This window comes from Pinus tabuliformis, chromosome 1_2, assembly GCF_031772625.1.
Source record: "Pinus tabuliformis cultivar Carrire ecotype Pingquan chromosome 1_2, CPIR1, whole genome shotgun sequence".
NCBI classification, from domain to species: Eukaryota; Viridiplantae; Streptophyta; class Pinopsida; order Pinales; family Pinaceae; genus Pinus; species Pinus tabuliformis.
The window spans coordinates 1206071866-1206092840 of record NC_142298.1 but is presented as its reverse complement, the minus strand read 5'-3'; the positions used below and the strand labels follow the sequence as shown (position 1 = coordinate 1206092840).

The 20975-nt window shown below is 39.7% G+C and overlaps 1 protein-coding gene across 1 annotated transcript; it reads right to left on the bottom strand.

Moving 5' to 3' along the window:
• Positions 1–1226: 1226 nt before the first annotated feature.
• On the bottom strand, positions 1227–2265 carry LOC149210600 (FCS-Like Zinc finger 10-like). Its single transcript, XM_089394460.1, has 2 exons — positions 1581–2265; positions 1227–1467 (listed from the first exon to the last, which is right to left on the bottom strand). Exons 1-2 carry the CDS (start codon positions 2060–2062, stop codon positions 1356–1358), a joined length of 594 nt encoding a protein of 197 aa, XP_089250586.1. The 5' UTR covers positions 2063–2265; the 3' UTR covers positions 1227–1355.
• Between the last annotated feature and the right edge of the window lie 18710 nt (positions 2266–20975).

Genomic DNA, 20975 nt, shown 5'->3' with positions numbered 1-20975 from the left:
TACTGAAAAAAGAGGTTTGCACCTCGAGATATTTGATCCCTCTCGATGCTTGATAGATCTGGGGTTAAGATGGATCTTATACTATAAATAAAGGTAAAATGTGCAATGATCTAAACTTTAGAATATTAGTTATTTGAGTGGCATTTATATCGTATGTTGAGATTCTTGAAAAGAAAATTAAATGTATAGCTAGTGTTGCATCATTAGGGTTACTTTTAGGCTCATAGTAAGTGCACAACAGTAAAGGCATTTGTGGTTTACTTATGTGATTTCCTTGTTGCTTTGAACTTTGCTGTTATTTTTGTTTCTACAAATGTCGTGGGAAATCTAAGATATGCTTACTCATATTTGTGAATGTTGTTCTTAATAAACTCATCAACATAGACTAGTGCACCTAACCCTAGGGATCCAAAAGATCCTGTTAGCACAAAACTAGCCAAATACACAACATTGATGACAACAACTAACTCCTTAGGCCTTGAACTTCATTGACATGCCAAGGGAACATGACATTTTAATTTAACTGGGCAAAAGCTCCAAATTCTATTTCTTGTGCACTTGGATGGATATAATGTAAAAAATGAATTTATAATTTCAAATACGCTAAAATTGCTTTGACATCATATTTATATGTGGTAGTCACTAATATAGATCCATCTTAAACTCAAATATATCCAACATCAAGAGAAACCGAATTTATTAATCTGTAAATTTCTTTATCATTAAATGTTGTATCATGTATTAATTCCTTCATCTTAATAATTAAAAAAAATACACCTAATAAATTTCTTTCTCATTAAATGTCATATCATGTATTAATTCCTTCATCTTAATAATTAAAAAAAATACACCTTAAAATTATTGGTGTACTTAATAAAAAGCAATTTCTTATCCAATTTGTAATCATAATTTAAATTACAAATTAACAAAATTTAAATAGAATTCATTAGAAAATGTGTTTGCAAGTTTTATTGAAAGAGTAAGAATTGGTAAGGATTTGCATTTATGAAATAACAATGACAAGTGAAAATGATATGCACAATTTACATCTGATGTAAACATTTTCATACATAATGTAAAATGTAACATAGAAGCAATCTCAAAAGTAACATAGAAGTGAGTGTGTTTAAAGTGGGTATCGTAACATAGAAGCAATCTCAAAAGTAATATATGACGCATATTGACATAATTTGTGTATAAAAGTTAAAACCACATACAAAAAGTCCTGGAGACAGAAATTTGGTCAACCTATCCCTCATTTGAATGATGTTTACATCATCCGTGGCCTTTTATTTTCCTACAATTCCACTGATACAAGAAATACATGCATTGAAACGCCTCTCAAGCCTCCAATCTTATGAAGCAGCAGACGATGAAGCTGGAGGAGAAGCAGCAAATGTCTCCATTCGCTCATCCATCGAAATCTGTTTGTAACGGCATTCCACGCTGCAGAATGGTTTGTCACCTCTGCAGTAATCAGAGAACAGAGAATGAGACTAGCTATAGAGAATTAAAAATTATAACCAAATTCAATGTGAATATCAAAGATTTAAAGCAATCGCGTCAACAATATAAGAGACCTGTACATGTAGATGTCCTTCCCATGGTTTAATTGCCGTTTGCAGAGATAGCAAGCGCGGAGAAAATGGGCAACAGGAAACACTGCAACATTTGAATTGCTCCGAGCTGGCGACGCGATATCCCGTAGTTCATTGTGTTTTTGAAGAGGATATTGCACGATTTCACACTCTATACCGCAATGAGTATACATGGTTTTTGTGCTCCATTTTGAACCATGGGATATAACACAAGTATAACTCTCTGAATGCTCCATTCCTTTCTCATGGCTGGATTTTGCAAATCTACGTGGAGAACCGATCGGTATTGTCTCGCTTTGCTGTTTTGGGGAACTCAATTGAGAATCTAAGCTATTTTCATGCATATGAGTGATCCCCACTCCAGAAAATGTCTTCATATCCAGTGCAGAAGTTGGGCTTTTGTTCTCCTCTGAATCCGAAGACCCCCTTGGATTGAACCCATCCTCCCCATGGGTAAAACCCATTCTTCCACCAATGCTATAAAACCCTTCTTCAATCCATGCTACAGAACCAGGAACCCTTCCTGGAACGTTAGAACAATGACTTGCCTGCCTCCTCTGTGCCAGGGCACATATATCCCCTCATATACAGCAAGAATCTCGCTGAATCTGGTGTACCCAAATACAATAAACAGCGTATGAGCAACACCAACATTGCTCAAATGAATCCGGGGGCACCCGAATGCAGCAAACCGGGAATAAGCGACAACCACATGTCCACATTTATCCAATACTGACCGTAAGATACTCCTCCAATATAGTTTTGTCTTTTTGTTATTTTCTCCAAATGAAATGAACACATGCCTATTTTCGATTCATTTATTAGCATACGTTGTTGTCTTTCATACGCAGGTTGGAAAGCAATGTTTCATTTTGTGGCGGTTCATTGAATATGTTTACATGGCTACTTCGGATTCTTGACGATTACATCTGATAGAGTAATCATAGAATATACACTACAAGAATGGGACAAGGGATCAAAGGCAGCGTAGTGTCATGGAGGTGGTGAACTAAGTACAATCTCTTTCGAGAATATATATATATTTTTTAATAGTGAATCATAACCGCGCGGTTTAAATAACTGACAAATTAACCCGGAAAATAATGGATAAGAAGATTTCCTTCGGTTATGGATTTTTTCACACTTGCCATTGCATTGACATTTAAATGCTCTAACTTTGATGTTCAAATGCAAATCTGTGACGGTTTTTTTCCTGAGATGTTTTGTTTTTATTAATTTTTCTATGCAAATCAAACACATTTACCTTTCAATTTAGTTAATAAATTCTTCCTCTTATCTGGCCAAGAAAGCATTATATCGTTTAAAAGATAAGGGAAATCACATATGAATTTATATCCTAGGAGCACATAAAGAGGACCCTATGGGAGATTCGCTATAATATGGATGAAATAGTAGGTCGTTTAAATCAAATAGAACGTTACATAGTTTTAAATTCTTATTCTGATTCAATGACTCCCCAGAATGGGGAGACAATCATTAATGCAACTCCACTTAACATGGCTACAACATCTCCTTCTTCAGACCTTCTAGTGATTATCTTAGATGACTGAATCTATAATGTTTTCTGGTTAGCTTTTAATGTTTGGTCTTTTGCCTATATGGTGTCACAGTTAGTTATGTTATGTATATGTTTCGTCATTTTTCTTCTTATCAGACTTCTATTCTCAGTATGTTATTTGTCGACTAGTAGTAACTAACAAATCTTAGAGCATATAAGTCAACCACGTGTCAAGATGTAAAGACATGTGGTCTTCTTTTTCTTCAGTACGATGTTGGTCTTCAGACCAGGTCAGCGGGTTCTTTTAAAATATATCAAATGAAATTATTCTCTTCTTGACTATTAATAGAAATCATGGGATGGATACTACACAAAAAAATAATTGAATTAATTAATGATACACTTTATGTTTAGCATTAGTGTATGCATTTTTAATGCTTATGCATGCACTTAGCTCAATTTTATGGTATAGTAGTTTTACGTACACTTATGTATTGTTATGCATGATACAAATTGTTTTTGTTTTGACCAGGTCCATGAGATAAGAAAAACTTTCACTTTATTGCCGATAAGCTTCCAAAAAATTGTTTCTCAATATAATCAAACTCACAGTGTTGGAGTGATGGTATAGTTTCCTTCTACGTTCTCCTATACCTCTCTCTTCTCTACGTCCACTTATATCCCTTCTTTGTAGGAATTGAACTTCGACCATGTACAACAAGATCCTTCAGTTCAATTATGAAAACTTGATATGAAGACCTCACTATGAATCAATTGTTAAAGAGATATTATGAGTGCTTTATACAATTTTCCATTTTTTCTTTCTTTATGCTAGCCACTTTCTATTTATTTTGGAAAGATAGATGCTTTCCATCATTCAATGATTCCTAAGAGGAAAGAAGTCGGCGAAGCCAAGTAAACTAAAACTGTCTTAAAATGATAGGAAGAAATGGGGATTTCAAGTCATTTAGATATCTATTACTAACATTAAGAAAATGTGTAATTAGGTTCTATTTATACATTTATTTATAAATAGTTTGATCTACTTTTTTGTTGCTTCCAAAAAATGTTTGAGCTTATATTGGCATTTGAGTTAACATATTTTTGCACATCCATTTTTCCTCATGTTGCTAAAACAAATCGACGGGCTTGATGATCTTTGCATTTCCCCAATAGTATATCCTTGAGCTTTGTGTTCTAATCATTTTTATATCATTATCTAATTTTCCAAGTAACTAGGCCACAATGATAGACCACATGCACAAAGGGAAAGGACTCATGTCCTTATCAATACCACCTACACAATGTTGGGAAAAATATTGGGGGGTGGGGGGCTGAATCAGTATTTAAACTTTCACAATAATAATTTTCTTTTTCAAACTATATACGCGATTTTACAGAAACCAAACAACGTATGTCCGCGACTATAATGAATGAAACTAGCGTGTAGATAATAAACTTGTAAAATAACTAATTCATTGTCTGTTGAACTTAATTCAGAGTTTGATGCATTTACTAAGTGGTAAATAGATGCAGTAAGAACAGAATAAATCAACACACATAAGAAGCACACATGAACACTCGGATTTTTTCAGGTGGAAACCCCACGTGGGAAAAAACCACCGTTGCTATCGTCTCTGTCTTCAATCTTCTTATTATTAAAAGTGTTTACAAGTTTTGTACTAGTGAAGACTCTTTTCAGTACGCACGCATTCACCTGTTGAAGGCTACAACCTTCACTCATTTTCCAGCTTCTACTGGAAGGGAGATCCAACCCCCTAGCTCTTTTATAGACTGATATGATTACCAGTTGATAGGTGCCAGCCTATAGAAGGCTACCACCTTCACTACTTCTCCAGGGACCACATTTCGTAAATTTTTAGACTGGACCCATCAATAACATTGAAGCTCAAAATCGATCACCACTGTAATACAACCATCAAACACAACTGCATCAACCAATCACTAAAACCCATAAACTCTGAAGCAAAACAAAATCAATCAACCCAAATAGTCAGATCACTATCACTAGAACATAGAGCTGAACCCAAAACACTACATCAATAACTAGAACAAACTGCAACCTCAAAAATCATATGTTATAATGTATACACTACTTCAATGAGGACAACCTGGGTGTATACGATACCTTCTGTAACTCAACCTGCGTATACCTCTAAAGATGTTGAATCATAAAAATTCTGAACCAAAAAATGTACTAACCAAAGACATTCTAAAGATCTACTATCATATTACAAAGTTATAAACATATAGCATCAAAAGATCACCCTTCTTATTTAATTAATCAGTCAACAAGACTCAATCTCCTTATACACTTAGTTTAACTTAAGATCTAATGAAGACATCATTGACAAATAAAAGTAAAACATCTGTAGAAATTTTGAATAATTTAACATATATTCACAGAGATTATCCTGATCATACAATTATAAGCGGAACATGTATAATACATAATCTCCTCTACGTTGATCATCAATTTACAGAAGCAGAAACATTCACAGGCACACATAGAAGCATCAATCAAACTCATTAACACAGCATGTATCCCGGGGAAAGCATCTCGCTAAAAACCCCACACTATCTTTATATTATATTGATTGAATCATGTAACATTACAAAGTACAATGCTTATCACAAGCAATCCAGTACCAGCTCCACCTGTTACACACAATACAGCTCAGATCTGATCTCCAAATCTATTTCACTGCTTGCCTGCCTCTCCAGCTCAATACCTGCTCAAGAACTGATGAGAATGGCTTACCAAACTCGTATTTGACCTGCAAATAATCACTCACACTCTGTTGGACGTGAGCACAGGCTACAATTCTTGGTATTGGCCAATTCATTGGCATACTCAATCCCTCTGATTGTGCAAATCATCATGCACAACTATAGTCACAACTGATAGCAATCTGATCCTCTAACACCTGTCCCTGCTGAACTGAACATGCACTGACATGCAACTGAGTTAACTGATGTATTCTATAGTTGCATTATGACTTAACAACTTGTGAATTAATTAATAACTAATTCACCCAACTCATCTCTAGTCTATTGATCAGTTAGACTAAATACAACTAGTTTAACAAGGCTAAACTGAACACAACTCCATTAACTGCACCTCCAGTCCGCTAAACTCAACTCACTTGAGTTCTAACTGAAGTCCTGCATGCAAATATTAGTCATCCCATAGGTAACCACGTATTTCCCTCTGGGATCTGCATGTACCACATATTATTATGAGACAATAATATTTGACTTTTCTATTTTTGACAGCCAGTCTAAAAATAGACTTTGATCACTCACACTGTGATCACTCACACTGTGGTCACCCACACTATGGTCACCCACACTGTGATCACCCACACTGTGATCATCCACACTGTGATCAAAAATAGAACTTGCGCCATAATTTGCCTGCGGGCCCACTTAGTGAAGGCGACTCCTTTCCACTAAGCTCCATCACCTTGTTGCATTCTCAACAAGAATGTCTTGTTGCACACTTTTCAACAACATCAACACTGATCAAATATATAAGCCATTTCTGAACAACAAGCCCTTCCTCTGCATACGCTACTTGGAAGTGTCGAATCCACGTGTATACGCGCCTTCACCGAGGGGAACCTGCATGTAGATCTTCAAATAATGACTTATAACTTCGCAAATTCAAGACTTCAGATATACCTAGATCATAGAATTTAAAGGATAAAACGTGTGTTATCACTCAGATCTAGCCTATCCATTATCAGATCATACAATGATAAGTCATTTCAGGTCTCATGATCCTGATCCAACATTGTATCCAAGGGTGCACAAGATGTTTCAGATCTATATCATAACCATAGCCCTTATGTTATGAAACCAGCTCACAAAAAGATAGAAAAGAGAGATCCACGCCTTAGAATTCAGCCTCTTCGAGGGGGCAACCTCCTTTACATTACATAAATGAACAATTCTTGGATGATACAAATGAAAATACCTCCTTTCTATATATAGGAGTCTAAGTGGTCCCAGTACAATCAAAGCCTACATAACAATAATATTGTAGGGCACAACAATAACAATAGTGGGCTTCTATGTGGCACAATAGTAACAATATGGGCACTACATGGGTACATCAATATAAATAAGGGGTATAACTACAATAGTAATGGGGTAATCACTAGTATTATAGGGACCCAACATGCCCCTCTCCTTCAAAAAAGTGTTGTCCTCAACGCTTGAGTAGTTCAGGATACTTCTGCATAAAATTCTCATCCTCCCATGTGGAATCTTCAGCGGATAAGTTCTTCCACTTGATAAGGTACTCTGAAATTGATCGATTTCGTAGCTGTCGAGTTCTTGTTTCTATAACTGCTTCCGGTTCCAATATAATTTTTCCTTCTTCGTCAAGTTCTGGCAATATTTTTTGAATTGGGAGCTTGTCGCCTATAACCTTCTTTAAGCATGAAACATGGAAAACTGGGTGCAATCGAGAAGCTGCAGGAAGCTCCAATTTGTATGCCATAGTACCAATCTTTTGCAACACCTTGTACGGATCATAATACTTTGGTGATAATTTATTATCCTTCTTAGCTTGCTTGAGGGACATTTGCTTATATGGTTGTAGCCGTAGGAATACCCAATCACCTACATCAAAACTTCTTTCACTGCGATGCTGATCTACCTGTTGTTTCATTCTATTCTGTGCCAACACAAGGTTATCCTTTAAGAGTTCGAGGACTTGTTGTTGATGTTCGATGTGATGTTCCACTACCTGAACCTTAGAATTTTCTCTTAAATATGATGTGATGGATGGTGGTTGATACCCATAAAGTGCCATAAATGGGGTCATTTTTGTTGCTGTATGAAAGGAAGTGTTATACCACCATTCAGCCAGAGGCAACCATTTGACCCATTGTGTCTGTTTATCAGATACAAAGCAACGAAGATATCCTTCCAAACATTTGTTTACTATCTCAGTTTGCCCATCAAATAGAGGATGATAAGATGAGCTATGAGCTAACTGAGTACCAAGACAAGAAAATAATTCTGTCCAAAAATTTCCAGTGAAAATGGGATCTATGTCACTTACAATAATCTTTGGGTTTCGATGTAGCTTTTGAATTGTTTCCATAAATGCAGTAGAAACTGTACTGGCTTTAAATGGATGTGATAATGCACAAAAGTGTGCATACTTGGTAAGTCTGTCAACTACCACCATGATGACACTATTTCCCTCAGACTTGGGTAAACCTGTGATAAAATCCATTGATACCTCCTCCCAACGTTGGCTTGGAATGGGTAAAGGTTGTAATAGACCCAGTGTCTTAATTGTTTCAACTTTATTTTGTTGGCAAACCAAACATTCTGCCACAAACTTTTGAATATCTGATTTAAGGCCATCCCAAAAAATTCCTTCTTAACCCTGTGGTAAGTTTTTAAAAATCCTGAGTGCCCTCCTAAGGGAGAAGTGTGCAATTCCATAAGAATCTTTTGTTTTAGCTGGGAATTCTTACAGAGGTATAAGCGATCTTTGTACCATAACGAATCATTTTTCTAGCTAAATGTATCAGACGTACTGGAATCTTGTTGTAGCTTTCGAATAAGTGCCCACACTTCTTCGTCATTCTTCCATTCCTCCCTTGCTTCATTTATCCAATCTGGTTGGATGATAGAAATAGCGCACAACAATGCTTCCACATCCTCATCCTTCCTTGAGAGTGCATCTGCCACCACATTTTGCTTCCCTTTTTTGTAGATGATTTCAAAGTCATAACCCAACATCTTTGTGACCCACTTTTGTTGCTCTTCAGAGGATAATCTTTGTTCTAAAAAGTATTTAAGGCTATCATGATCTGCTTTTACCTTGAAGTGTCTTCCCATTAGGTAGGGTCGCCATTTCTTAAGTGCATGGAGTATTGCCAACATTTCCTTCTCATAAATAGCTTTGCTTAGAAACTTTCCCTTGATTGGACGACTTTCAAAAGCAATGGGTCTTTCATCTTGCATTAGAACAACACCAATTCCATTTCCTGAAGCATCACATTCCACAGTAAAGGTTTTTGTGAAGTCCGGTGTAGCTAAGATCGGGTCTATATATAGGAGTCTAAGTGGTCCCAGTACAATCAAAGCCTACATAACTATAATATTTTAGGGCACAACAATAACAATAGTGGGCTTCTATGTGGCACAATAGTAACAATATGGGCACTACATGGGTACATCAATATAAATAAGGGGTATAACTACAATAGTAATGGGGTAATCACTAGTATTATAGGGACCCAACACCTTACAACACAAAATATGCTTCAGATAGAAGCATTCATGAAAAACCCTTTTTCTTTGCGCTTAGCCCTTTGATCTTCTCCTACTAACATACTTAGAGCCTTTGTCAATACCATGAACCAAAACAACTCTTAGAACCTATGGTATTCTTAGACGGGACCAAGTAACCGTTATTCCACTCAATATTATGGGTTAATACCATGGTATGGACCCTTGGTATTCTTTAACCTTAATTTTCATCCCATACACACTTTTCCTTATGTGAAACTCTGTGCATATGTATACACGCCTTTTATTCTGTGTACCCGTGTGTATACATGACTTGGACTAGGTTAAACAACATATACAACTTAAAACATTCTCTTTCCTCAATTTCTTGATTCTGATTTGTAATCCTTTGTCCCATCATCCTGTTCTTTTGTGTCATTACTCTATTACCTCTTAATTGACCTGTTACACTGTGAGTTGCCATCATACATCACTTAATCATGTCTGAATTGACTTGTGGGTACATCCAGTTATCATATATGTGAGTTGCCATCAAGGAAAACAAATGCACCATAATGCCAACAATCTCCCCCTTTGGACTTGATGGCAACCATATTGGTGTTGATCACTTCAAGCTGTAGAACCTGTTAGATATATCAAAAAACACCAAGATACTCTCCCCCTTTGACATCAAGGGCAAAGGGAGGACCAAGATATTCTCCCCCTTAGTACATGCTAAGATGCACTATACTATCCATGCTCCCCCTAAGCACATGCAGAGTCTGCAGAAATATTTTTCAAAAGCATAACATGACTCTATAAATCAACTATGTGAGTATGACCTTCCTATCACCAATGACTCATACATACATCAATCACCCAACCAAGTGTGGATACATCAAATGTTCATACATGTCTGAAAAATTTAATTATTACATCATCCTTCCCATGCATAATTGGGGTAGAAATTACATCATGTGTCCAAAAGGACTCATCCATAATAGACTATGACAGAAAGAGACACATTATTACACCATAGGTCTTTACATGACCTTTTCATCAAATGACATTAATAAGTGAGACCATAGTTGAATTCAACAACCATGATGCCGAGAATGCATAATATTTTGAAGACTAATGCTCCCCCTGAACCTGTGCTACCTGTGCATTGTCAATAATTCATTCATCAAGGCATATTAATCAATCAAATAAACATCAATGAGAAAATCATATCAACAGACTGTATCCATCAACATCAGACTAAACATGAATGTCAGAAAATGATTTTGAGTCTCACCTACTGTTTTTCTCTCAGAAAAACATATCCACTACTGCCGGCACAAAAACTAGTGTTTATACGCGACTCTGCTTCCTGAAATCCTTGTATAGAAAACAATCCTCTAATTTTATACATGTAGGCTGAAAAAACTAATTTTAACAACAATATGAGGCAAAAACAACTCCCAGCTTTTGTTTGAGATATTCAAATGCTTCTCTGTGAAGAGGTTTGGTAAATATATCAACAACCTGATCTTTGGAGGGAATATACTCTAATTTAACCTTTTGTTCAAGCACTTGTTCCCATAGAAAGTGGTACTTATTGGGTATGTTCTTGGTCTTGGAGTGTTGTTGTGGCTGCTACAACCACCCTCCAAAATTTTGGCCTGCACCAATTTCAGAGCCTCCCTTGAAGAGTTTCACTTGATGACTGCACACACTCAGGTTCACTTTGTGAGCTCGTGTGAGTCGTTACATTCGCCTTGCTTGTTCATTGCATTCAAGTCTCTGCATACTGATGTCTAAGTCATGCTTGCGACTGTGTTTTGGTTATGCTCAAATTATTTGCTTCGTATGTGTTTATTGTGTTCGCCATGAAAGAATCTGTCGCACTCACACACAGAGTCACATTCATTGTCGCACAAGCATCATCTCGATCAATGAATAATCAATCATGAGTGTTGTGCTTATCGCTTGCACTGTCGATCAGTCATGTTGAACATGTGTCTCGATGGTTTGGTCATTTCATCGTCAAGTCATGCGAGTGTGAGTTCGTGTGATCACCTATGCATCTATCGACTATTCACACACTTAGTCATTTTTGCTGAAGTTCTGACGACTAGACTCCTCACTCACAACCGAACCATCACCTTGCTTTCGACTCGATCGACTGTCAACCAGAACAACGCAGAAGCACCAAGCTAGTCCTTTCAGGCTGTGCTACCCGCAAGAAACTCAATCAACACTCATGTTGGCCACCCAGACATTCGAACCCGACAGTCACCCTGGGACTGACTCCCCTCAAAAATTGCACAGAGGCCATTGACCTTACCCGCTCAACTGACTGAGGAAATTGCGCAGATAGGCTAGACAGACACCAAGTGCTCGTCCCTGTCTCCTTTAGAAAATTGCACAGTTTTCCCAGTCAGTCATTCAGACAGTGGATCGACTGTTCATATTAGAAATTGTGCAATGCTCATGAGTAGGCCTTCTGCTACCCATCAGTCAGCTCAGTTTAGAAATTGCGTAGAGATGATCAGTAGGTCAGCCTCCTAGCCTCAGTGCAGTTTTCCCAGCTAGCATCTCCTAGCAGTAGACTGCCTTTTCCCTCCAGTAATTGCATAGTTTCTACTACTAGTGACTGAGCAGCCAACTTCTAGTTCCCTCTAGAAACTGCGCAGTTTTGGCTGCGAGTGACCCCAACAGCCAACTAGAAGTTCCCCCTAGGAATTGCGCAGTTTTGGCTACCAATGAACCAAGTAGCCAACTGGAAGTTCACTCTGGTAATTGAACAGTTCTGGCTGCCAATGACCCAACAACCAACTAGTAGTTCCCTTTGGGGATTGCGCAGTTCTAGCTGCCAGTCTCCCAGGCAATTCCCCAAAAAAACTGCACAATCCCTGCCTACTGGCCCTTCATGCAACCCGACCCGTTCCTTTGGAAAATTGTACAAATCTGGATATCCAGCCCCCACTGATTGTTAATTCCGGAAAATGCATAGAGCATGCATTCCTTTCCCTCCTGCAACCCAGATTATCCCTCCCAAAATTTGTGCAATTTTGCCTCCCAGCCGAGCCAAACCTTATGGATAGTCACTGTCGACTCAAATTGTCTGTCTCAATCTCTCAGTCACTCTTGTGTTGTTTTCATCAACAGTTTCCCATGATCCTTCATCCCACATCACAACCCTCTTGCATCTCTCGGTCACCTGCATCTGAATGATCATGTGTCATGGTAGACTAGGAGGTTTTGGATTTGATGTCGTCTCATCATGAGTGACTGCATGTACATGTACACCAAAAAACATGGCAAGACAACTAACGGGATGAACGAACGGAGCACATGCAGATGGAAAGGGTCACCAATGGACAAACAAACAAAACATGTGAAGTGGATGAACGCGACGAACATGCACCTTCGCGAACAAGTGATCCTGTCAAGCCTTCCAACATGAAAGCAAGGAACAACATGCTAAAGCTTCATCAAGCGAACCAAGGACCATCGAAGACTCTGCACACTTGGCCATGCGAAGGTGAAGCTATGATACAACATGATGACATCCATGACTCAACAACACTGTAGCTCGACATGCACTCTAGCAGTAGCGTAAATGTGCCTGCATTGTCATGTAAAGTCATGTCGAGTCAAGTCATGAGTCATGTTGCCCACATCTCCACTATGGGCTTGTTTTCAATCAATGTGATGTAACGTGGATGTCCAAGAGACCCACTTATTGAATATAGAGTCATGTAAATTGGATAGTCATGGAAGTCGAATGGTCATGAGGGTAGTCGAATAGACACAAGGGTCAGTTTCACCCTTGGCTATAAATACCCCCCTCATTTGTACATGGAAGGACTTTTCACCTTAGCTCCTCCCACATAGCCAAGAGAGTCTATAATATTTTCTTTGAGGAGTAAGTGTGTCTCCTACTCCTCGCTAATGGGGTTAGCGATGTATGGTGTAATGATGTGTCTTGGAACTTTCGCTTAATTCAGAAGCTTATTAACAGGTCAACACATTTTCACACATGTATTGAATTTGTCGTAAGACTAATCTTTAACACTTGTAATGCATGTTTCTTTAACCTATGTTCTACTTCTGAACTGATTCATTTTTTGTAATGCATAATCTATTTATGGGAATGTGTTGTATATGTTGTTAATCTTGTCTCGTCCGTGTCGACTACTCTACCGGACATCAGACATACCTTTCACATGAACCTTGATGTAACAACTGTTGCACTGATTCAGACTGATCCGTGAGTTCTATACGTGTTATCTTACCTTGTATGTTGTGACTTCCGCATCCGAGTGGATTGCTCCATCGAAAGCTATGTATGTCCTTTTCTGTTGTGTGTTCCTAGTCGAGTTGGGGCTGGTCCCTTTCAACTTGGAGCTCACCTTCACTCTCTTCCCCTCACAGTGAAAGACCCATTGGCACAAGTACACTTACACTCACCAAGCACGTGAATGTCACTTCCCGAAGACAAATCATACCACTCTTCTATGCTGACAAACAAGAGTTGAGGCAAATCCTTAAAACAATGGCAATCAGGCCATCATATCGGATGGGACTCCCGCACCAAATGGTGTGAGGTCTAGTTGGGACTTCATACCAGGGTGATCCACTGAATGTTGGAGGGTCCACCACCGTCAATATTTCTGGCACTACAAGGAGGGGATCCAGTTGTAAATGGCTAAATATCCCCTCACACTTACTCATCAGCCATCTGGTCAAGGCAGTGACTCACACTCCCTCTCTCTTGACTCAGCAGTTGGTTACTCCTCACCTCCTAGAATTGAACACGAGATTTCATATCAACACCTAGGCTCCATCCGTCTCATCACTGTGATGTCCAGTTCATGAAAGAAGTCAGACTAATCCAAGACATACAATATCTTCCAAACACATCTAAGAATCCAAAATCCACTCCCACAGTAGTTGTTGTATCATCGGTGGAAGAAGCAGTCCTTGCTACTCTTGAAGGTTTGGAACAAGTTATTGAAGAGGGAGAGGAACAGTCAATCTTCTTGGAAGACAAAGAAGGAATTCTTGTGGTCTTGGGATCGAACTCCAGTATAAGAGGTGGAGGGGAAGGAAGCAGAGGAGGTGGAGGTGGAGATGAACCGACAGACTCAGATTCAGAACCATCAGATTCTGAAGAAGAGGAATAAGATGAAAAGGACAAAGAAGACTAAGATATGGCTAAACCAAATCTTGAATGGATGACTCAAGGACCATTGGCTCTCCCAGCTATTCTTCACAAGATGCTAAAGCGAGTGGAGAGAATGAACATCAAGTTTAACCCTGACAACGTGGTGAAGGTAGAAGACCACTTAGACAACTTCTACTTGTAGCTGTAGACCCTTGAGGTACGTTATGATGATGTAGCATGTAGATTGTTTCCATGTACCTTGGATGGCCGCGTAGCTGCTTGGTATCACATCCTTCCACCCAATTCCATACAGAACTGGGGTTCTTTCAAACATATGTTTCTTGAAAAGTTTGTTGATGACAAGACCCCATCCATGCTACTCAAAGAATTGGGAAGCCTCAATATATAGGGAAAAGAGAAAATGAAATATTTCAATAAGAGTTTTATTCGTATTTTAAAAAAGTTTGCAGCAGACACCAAACCTCATGACTCCATCCCTGTCGACTATTACACATCTGCACTGCCAACCACCATTGCACAGTTCATTAAGCAAGCTATGAAGCCAACACTTTTAGAAAGTTGCAAAGAGGCTATTTCTCTTGAGAAAGACTTGCACACCATTGGAGTCATCAAGGATGGCAAATCAACGAAAGACTCCAAGAATGCCAGCAGAAAGCCCCAAGCAACGATTGTTGAGTTGTGTTATATTCTTTCCACGACTAACCTACGTAGTGAACCGGGGGGTTAGAGGGGGGGCGGAGCCCCCCCTTCGTTGCACCGATTGCGCAGCGGGGGGGTCACAGGGGGTGCGGCAGCCCCCCCTGTCCGGGGGATTTGAGGGGGGCAGGCAGCTCCCCTCTACGGGTCGGGGCAGCGCCCCGGGAAAATTTTCTTTGGTCCCTATATTAGGTTGGGTGAACCTACCTATGGTTTTTCGGTCCATGGTATTGGACGCGATGGTTTTTGGTCCATGGTATTGGATGCTTCTGCATGCATAAATATGCATTGTAACATTGAAAGGAATATAATGAAAAATCAAGCTGGTAGTCCCGGTTTTGGGATCCAGGGGAAATCTCTGTGTATATGTGTTTTATGTGTTATGCTCTCGCATTGTTTATTTTCCGTGTTTTAGAATTCGTATGCAAGTAATTTCTGTACAGGGTTAAAACCTACATTTGGTATCAGAGTTGTTTTGGCTTCAAGGGGACGCCTTTGTTGCTGAGGGGTTTCGCTCGGGCCTGTGGTAGACCCTGTTCAGTGGGAGATTTGTGAGATCGATTCTGGTGGTGAAAGAAGATGGCGAGCAGTGGAAAGATAGAGATCGAGAAGTTCACTGGTTAGAGTTTTGAGTTGTGGAAACTGAAGATGGAGGATCTGTTGGTGGATAAAGATCAGCGGATCGCGGTAGATCCAGGTACTAAACCAACAGGAGTGACCGATGAAGAATGGAATAAGTTGGATCAGAAGGCAAAGAGCACAATACTATTGTGTGTCTCAGATTCGGTATTGTTGAATGTATCAGGGGAAGCTACAGCGAAGGCTTTGTGGGACAAGTTAGGGACTTTGTACCAATCTAAGTCTCTGGTGAATAAAATATTCCTGCGGAAAAAGCTGTATAACCTGAGGATGAAAGATGGAGACTCGGTGACAGAGCATCTGAACACAGTTAATACTATGGTAAGTCAGTTAGCGTCTATTGATATTAAAATTTCAGATGAAGATAAGTGCATCGGTTTGTTGTGTTCTCTACCAGATTTGTATGATAGTCTGGTTATTGCAATAGGTAGCAATGCAACTGCTTTGCAGTTTGATGAAATAGTCTCAGCCTTGCTGACAGAGGAGATGAGATGGAAAAATATGGAGAGCCAAAATGATGATGCATTGTCTGTACGAGGACAGTCCCAGAATAGAAACAAAAATAAGTCATCGAGTGGGAGATCTAAATCTAGAGGGAGATCTAAATCTCCAGGAAAACCTGTAAATGTGGTGTGCTAGAAATGTGGAAAGGAAGGGCACTTCAAAAGGGAATGTAAATCTAAAGCTCCTGATAAAGGAAAGGGATCAAATGATGCTCCTTTTGTAGAGGCGAAAACCACCTCAGATGAAGGTGGGGATGTGTACTTGGCTTCTTCAAGTACATATGTAGATCATGAGGCATGGTTGATTGACTCAGGTGCATCCTTTCACTTCACTCCCCATAGAGAGTGGTTCTGCGAGTATGAGAAATATGATGGTGGTGATGTCTTCTTAGAAGATGATAGGAAGATTAGAATCATTGGTCGTGGAAAAGTAAAGTTGAAGTTGCAAGGTGGAAGGGTTAGAACACTTCTGGGTGTTCTGCATATTCTTGCATTGGCCAGAAATCTGATTTCTGTAAGCAAGTTGGATGATGCAGGTGTAAAAACAGTGTTCGAGAAGGATACCTGCAAGATGGTTCGGGGAGCACTAGTATTGAGGCGGGGAGTTCGCACTGGAACTCTGTACAAGCTGCAAGGTAGCACTATTGTTGATGGGTGCAAAAATTCTGTGGTTCTTGAAAGTAGAGCTGAAAATCTAGTGGTCTCTGGAGAGAAGACAATGTTGTGGCATCAAAGGCTTGGACATATTGGAGAGAAGGGCCTTTGTATACTTCATGGTAAAGGTATGGTAGAAGGTATAAGTAATAGCTCTCTGGATTTTGATTTCTGTGAAAATTGTGTATATGGGAAGCAAAATCGAGTGAGTTTCCCCTCTGGTGCTAAGAGGGTGAAACAGATATTAGAGCTTGTGCACAGTGATGTGTTTGGACCTGTGAAGGTTCCATCACTGGGTAAGTCTGTGTACTATGTATCATTTATATATGACTTCTCAAGGAATACATGGATATATTTCCTTAAGAAGAAATCTCAAGTCTTTGACAGGTTTAAAGAATTTAACGCTCTGGTGGAAAACCAGACAGAGAAGAAGATAAAGGTGCTGAGGACAGATAATGGTGGAGAGTTTTGCAGCAAGGAATTTGAAGAATTCTGTAAGAAGTGTGGTATAGCACGGCAGAAGACTACTCCATATACACCTCAGAAAAATGGAGTCGCAGAAAGAATGAACAAGACATTGATGGAAAGGGCAAGAAGCATGCTCAGTGGTGCCGGGTTAGGACAGGAATTATGGGCAGAGGCGGTGGATACTGCATGTTACTTGGTCAACAGGTCACCTTCATCAGCGTTGGAGGATAAGACTCCACAAGAAGTATGGACTGGTAAGAAACCCTCTCTTTCACATCTGAGGGTATTTGGATGTGATGCATATGTACATGTTCCAAAGGAGAAACGAACCAAGTTGGATAGTAAATCTGAAAATTGCATCTTTATTGGGTACAAGGATGGTTTAAAGGGTTATAAGCTTTGGAACCCAGTAACAAGGAAGGTTGTGTACAGCCGAGATGTGGTGTTCAGAGAGGTGAAAGATGTTATTAAACATGAATTCCAACCAAAGGAACTTGAGAAGATAGAGTTTGAGCTAAAGGAGGAAGAATCAAACTCTACAACAGAGGAGGAATCAGAAGATGAAGAGCCACAAACTCCAGCTCTGAGAAGATCAATTCGAGAAAGAAGGTAGCCAGAAAGGTATAATCCATCTGCTTTCTGTTCAAATTTTGCTTTGTCTGTTACTGATGATGATCCCAAAACTGTGAAGGAAGCAGTGGATTCAGAGGATGGAAAAATCTGGAAAGAGGCCATGGTTGATGAAATGGCATCTTTGCACAAAAATGAGGCTTGGGATCTGGTGGAGTTTCTGACTGGAAGGAAACCCATTGGCAGCAAATGGGTGTTCAAAAAGAAGACAAATGCAGAAGGGAAGGTGGAGAAATATAAAGCTCGGCTGGTAGCAAAAGGTTATTCCCAGGTGCCGGGAATTGATTTTGGTGATATTTTTTCTCCTGTTGCCAAGGTAACTTCTATTAGGTTACTTTTATCTGTTGCTGCTGCTTTTGATTTTGAGGTAGAATAGATGGATGTGAAGACAAAATTTCTTCACGGGGATTTGGAAGAGGAAATCTACATGAAGCAACCTGAAGGCTTTGCAGTGAAGGGTAAGAAAGAACTGGTATGCAAGTTAAAGAAGTCTCTGTATGGGTTAAAACAGTTACCAAGGATGTGGTATCAGAAATTTGATACATTTATATGGGGACTTGGCTTCACCAGAAGCAAAGCAGATAATTGTGTGTATTTTAAATTAATTGGTGATCGTGTTATTTATCTGGTCTTGTATGTGGATGATATGTTGCTAGTTGGAAATGACAAAGAAATTATCCAGGATTTGAAGACCCAATTGTCCTCCAAATTCGACATGAAAGATCTTGGTGCTGCAAACTATATTTTGGGCATGGAAATTAAAAGAGATTGGGAAAAGAGGAAGCTCTGGTTAAACCAAAGGAAGTATTTTGAGACAATACTATAGAGGTTTAATATGCAGGATAGTAAACCGGTGAAGGTTCCTATTCCTGTAGGTGTGAGGTTATCTGCTGAACAGTGTCCCAAGACACAAGAAGCGGAAGAGGACATGTCTCGTGTTCCATATGCGAGTGCATTCGGTAGCCTGATGTATGCAATGGTCTGTGCTCGACCAGACATTGCACATGCAGTGGGAGTATTGAGCAGGTTTATGTCAAAACAAGGGAAGGAGCACTGGACAGCAGAGAAGCGGGTTTTCAGGTATTTGCGTGGCACTAGTGATTATGGTTTGTGCTACCAAGGAAGACCAGGATTGGACAGAGTGTTGAATATTCGTGGCTTTGTTGATGCAGGCTGGGTTGGAGATTTGGATCAGAGAAGATATACAAGTGGGTATGTGTTTAACCTATTTGGAGGTGCAGTCAGTTGGATGAGTAAGAAACAATTTGTAGGGGCACTATCAACTACAGAGGTAGAATACATGGCAGCCACTCATGCAAGAAAGGAAGCAGTTTGGTTGCAGAGATTGTGTTCAAGTATGGGGTTAGTACAGGGAGCTATAAGAATAGACTGTGACAGCCAAAGTGCAATTTTCTTGGCAAAGAACCCTGCTTATCATTCAAAGACAAAGCACATTGATGTTCAGTATCACTTTGTGAGAGATATGATAGAAGACAAAAAGGTGTTGCTGGTAAAGGTGGACACTTTGAAGAATACTGCAGATGCATTGACAAAATCTGTGAGCTCTGAGAAGTTCTCTTGGTGTAGAGAAACAATGGGCATTTCAGGGCTGGAAAAATGACTAAGCTCTCCTGTGGCCCCCTGTGGAAAGAAAACAACAAGTGGGAGATTGTTGGGTTGTGTTATATTCTTTCCACGACTAACCTATGTAGTGAACCGGGGGGTTAGAGGGGGGGCGGAACCCCCCCTTCGTTGCGCCGATTGCACAACGAGGGGGTCACGGGGGGTAGGTAGCCCCCCTCTACGGGGTCTAGGGCAGCGCCCCAGGAATTTTTTTTTTGGACCCTATATTAGGTTGGGCGAACCTACCTATGGTTTTTCGGTCCATGGTTTTGGACGCGATGGTTTTTGGTCCATGGTATTGGATGCTTCGGAATGTATAAATATGTATTGTAACATTGAAAGGAATATAATGAAAAATCAAGCTGGTAGTCCCGGTTTTGGGATCTAGGGGAAAATCTCTGTGTATATGTGTTTTATGTGTTATGCTCTCGCATTGTTTATTTTCTATGTTTTAGAATTCGTATGCAGGTAATTTTTGTACAGGGTTAAAAGCTACAACGATGAGCAAGGGAAAAGACAAGGAAGCAACTAATATTGAGACCCTCACTCGCCTGATAAATAACTTGACCACCGAAATGTCTGAACTCAAGCAATGAAAGACGGACACATTCGCGAGCAGCCATCCACCCAGACAGAGACAAGCAAGCAGTTCATCAATCGGCTCGTCAAGAAACAACCGGTTCGGTTCAAAATTTACGCAGAAGCCTATGTTCCAACTCGATCAGTGCGTTGATCCTAAGTTATGTTCATTCCATGAAGAATTTCATCCCAATAACTCTTGTTCAGATTGGGAGCGAGTTGTTACCTCTGTTTGTAGTCATACACTCGATGCAGATGACGATACATAGGAGCAGTCGGAAGACATTGATGATAACTAAGAGGTTGCACCCGATGAAGCACCTATTTTTGGGCATGTGGTGAATGCATATCAATGATCGCAAGTAGTCTCGAAGATGAACACTGAGAAGAAGCCCCAAAATAAAAATGATCATTACAATCTTAGGAGTAAAGGGGCTCCCCCTACTCTTGAGGAGATGCAAGAGAAAGTGAGACGGCTGATAAAGAAGGCTGATCCACCGGCTGCCTCCAAGCAACAAACACAAAGAAAGTCCGGGAAGACAATGGCGGATAAGAACACATCTATGAGCAACAAGTTGCATAACTCTCCGCCAGACAACGCAAACATACAT

What these genes read in the sequence shown, in the direction of transcription:
- LOC149210600 (XM_089394460.1), bottom strand. Translation starts at nt 2,062, where the DNA reads ATGGGTTTTACCCATGGGGAGGATGGGTTCAATCCAAGGGGGTCTTCG. An exon ending in AAGGACATCTACATGTACAG is followed by an intron (nt 1,468 to 1,580) that starts GTCTCTTATATT and finishes TGATTACTGCAG; the next exon opens with AGGTGACAAACCATTCTGCA.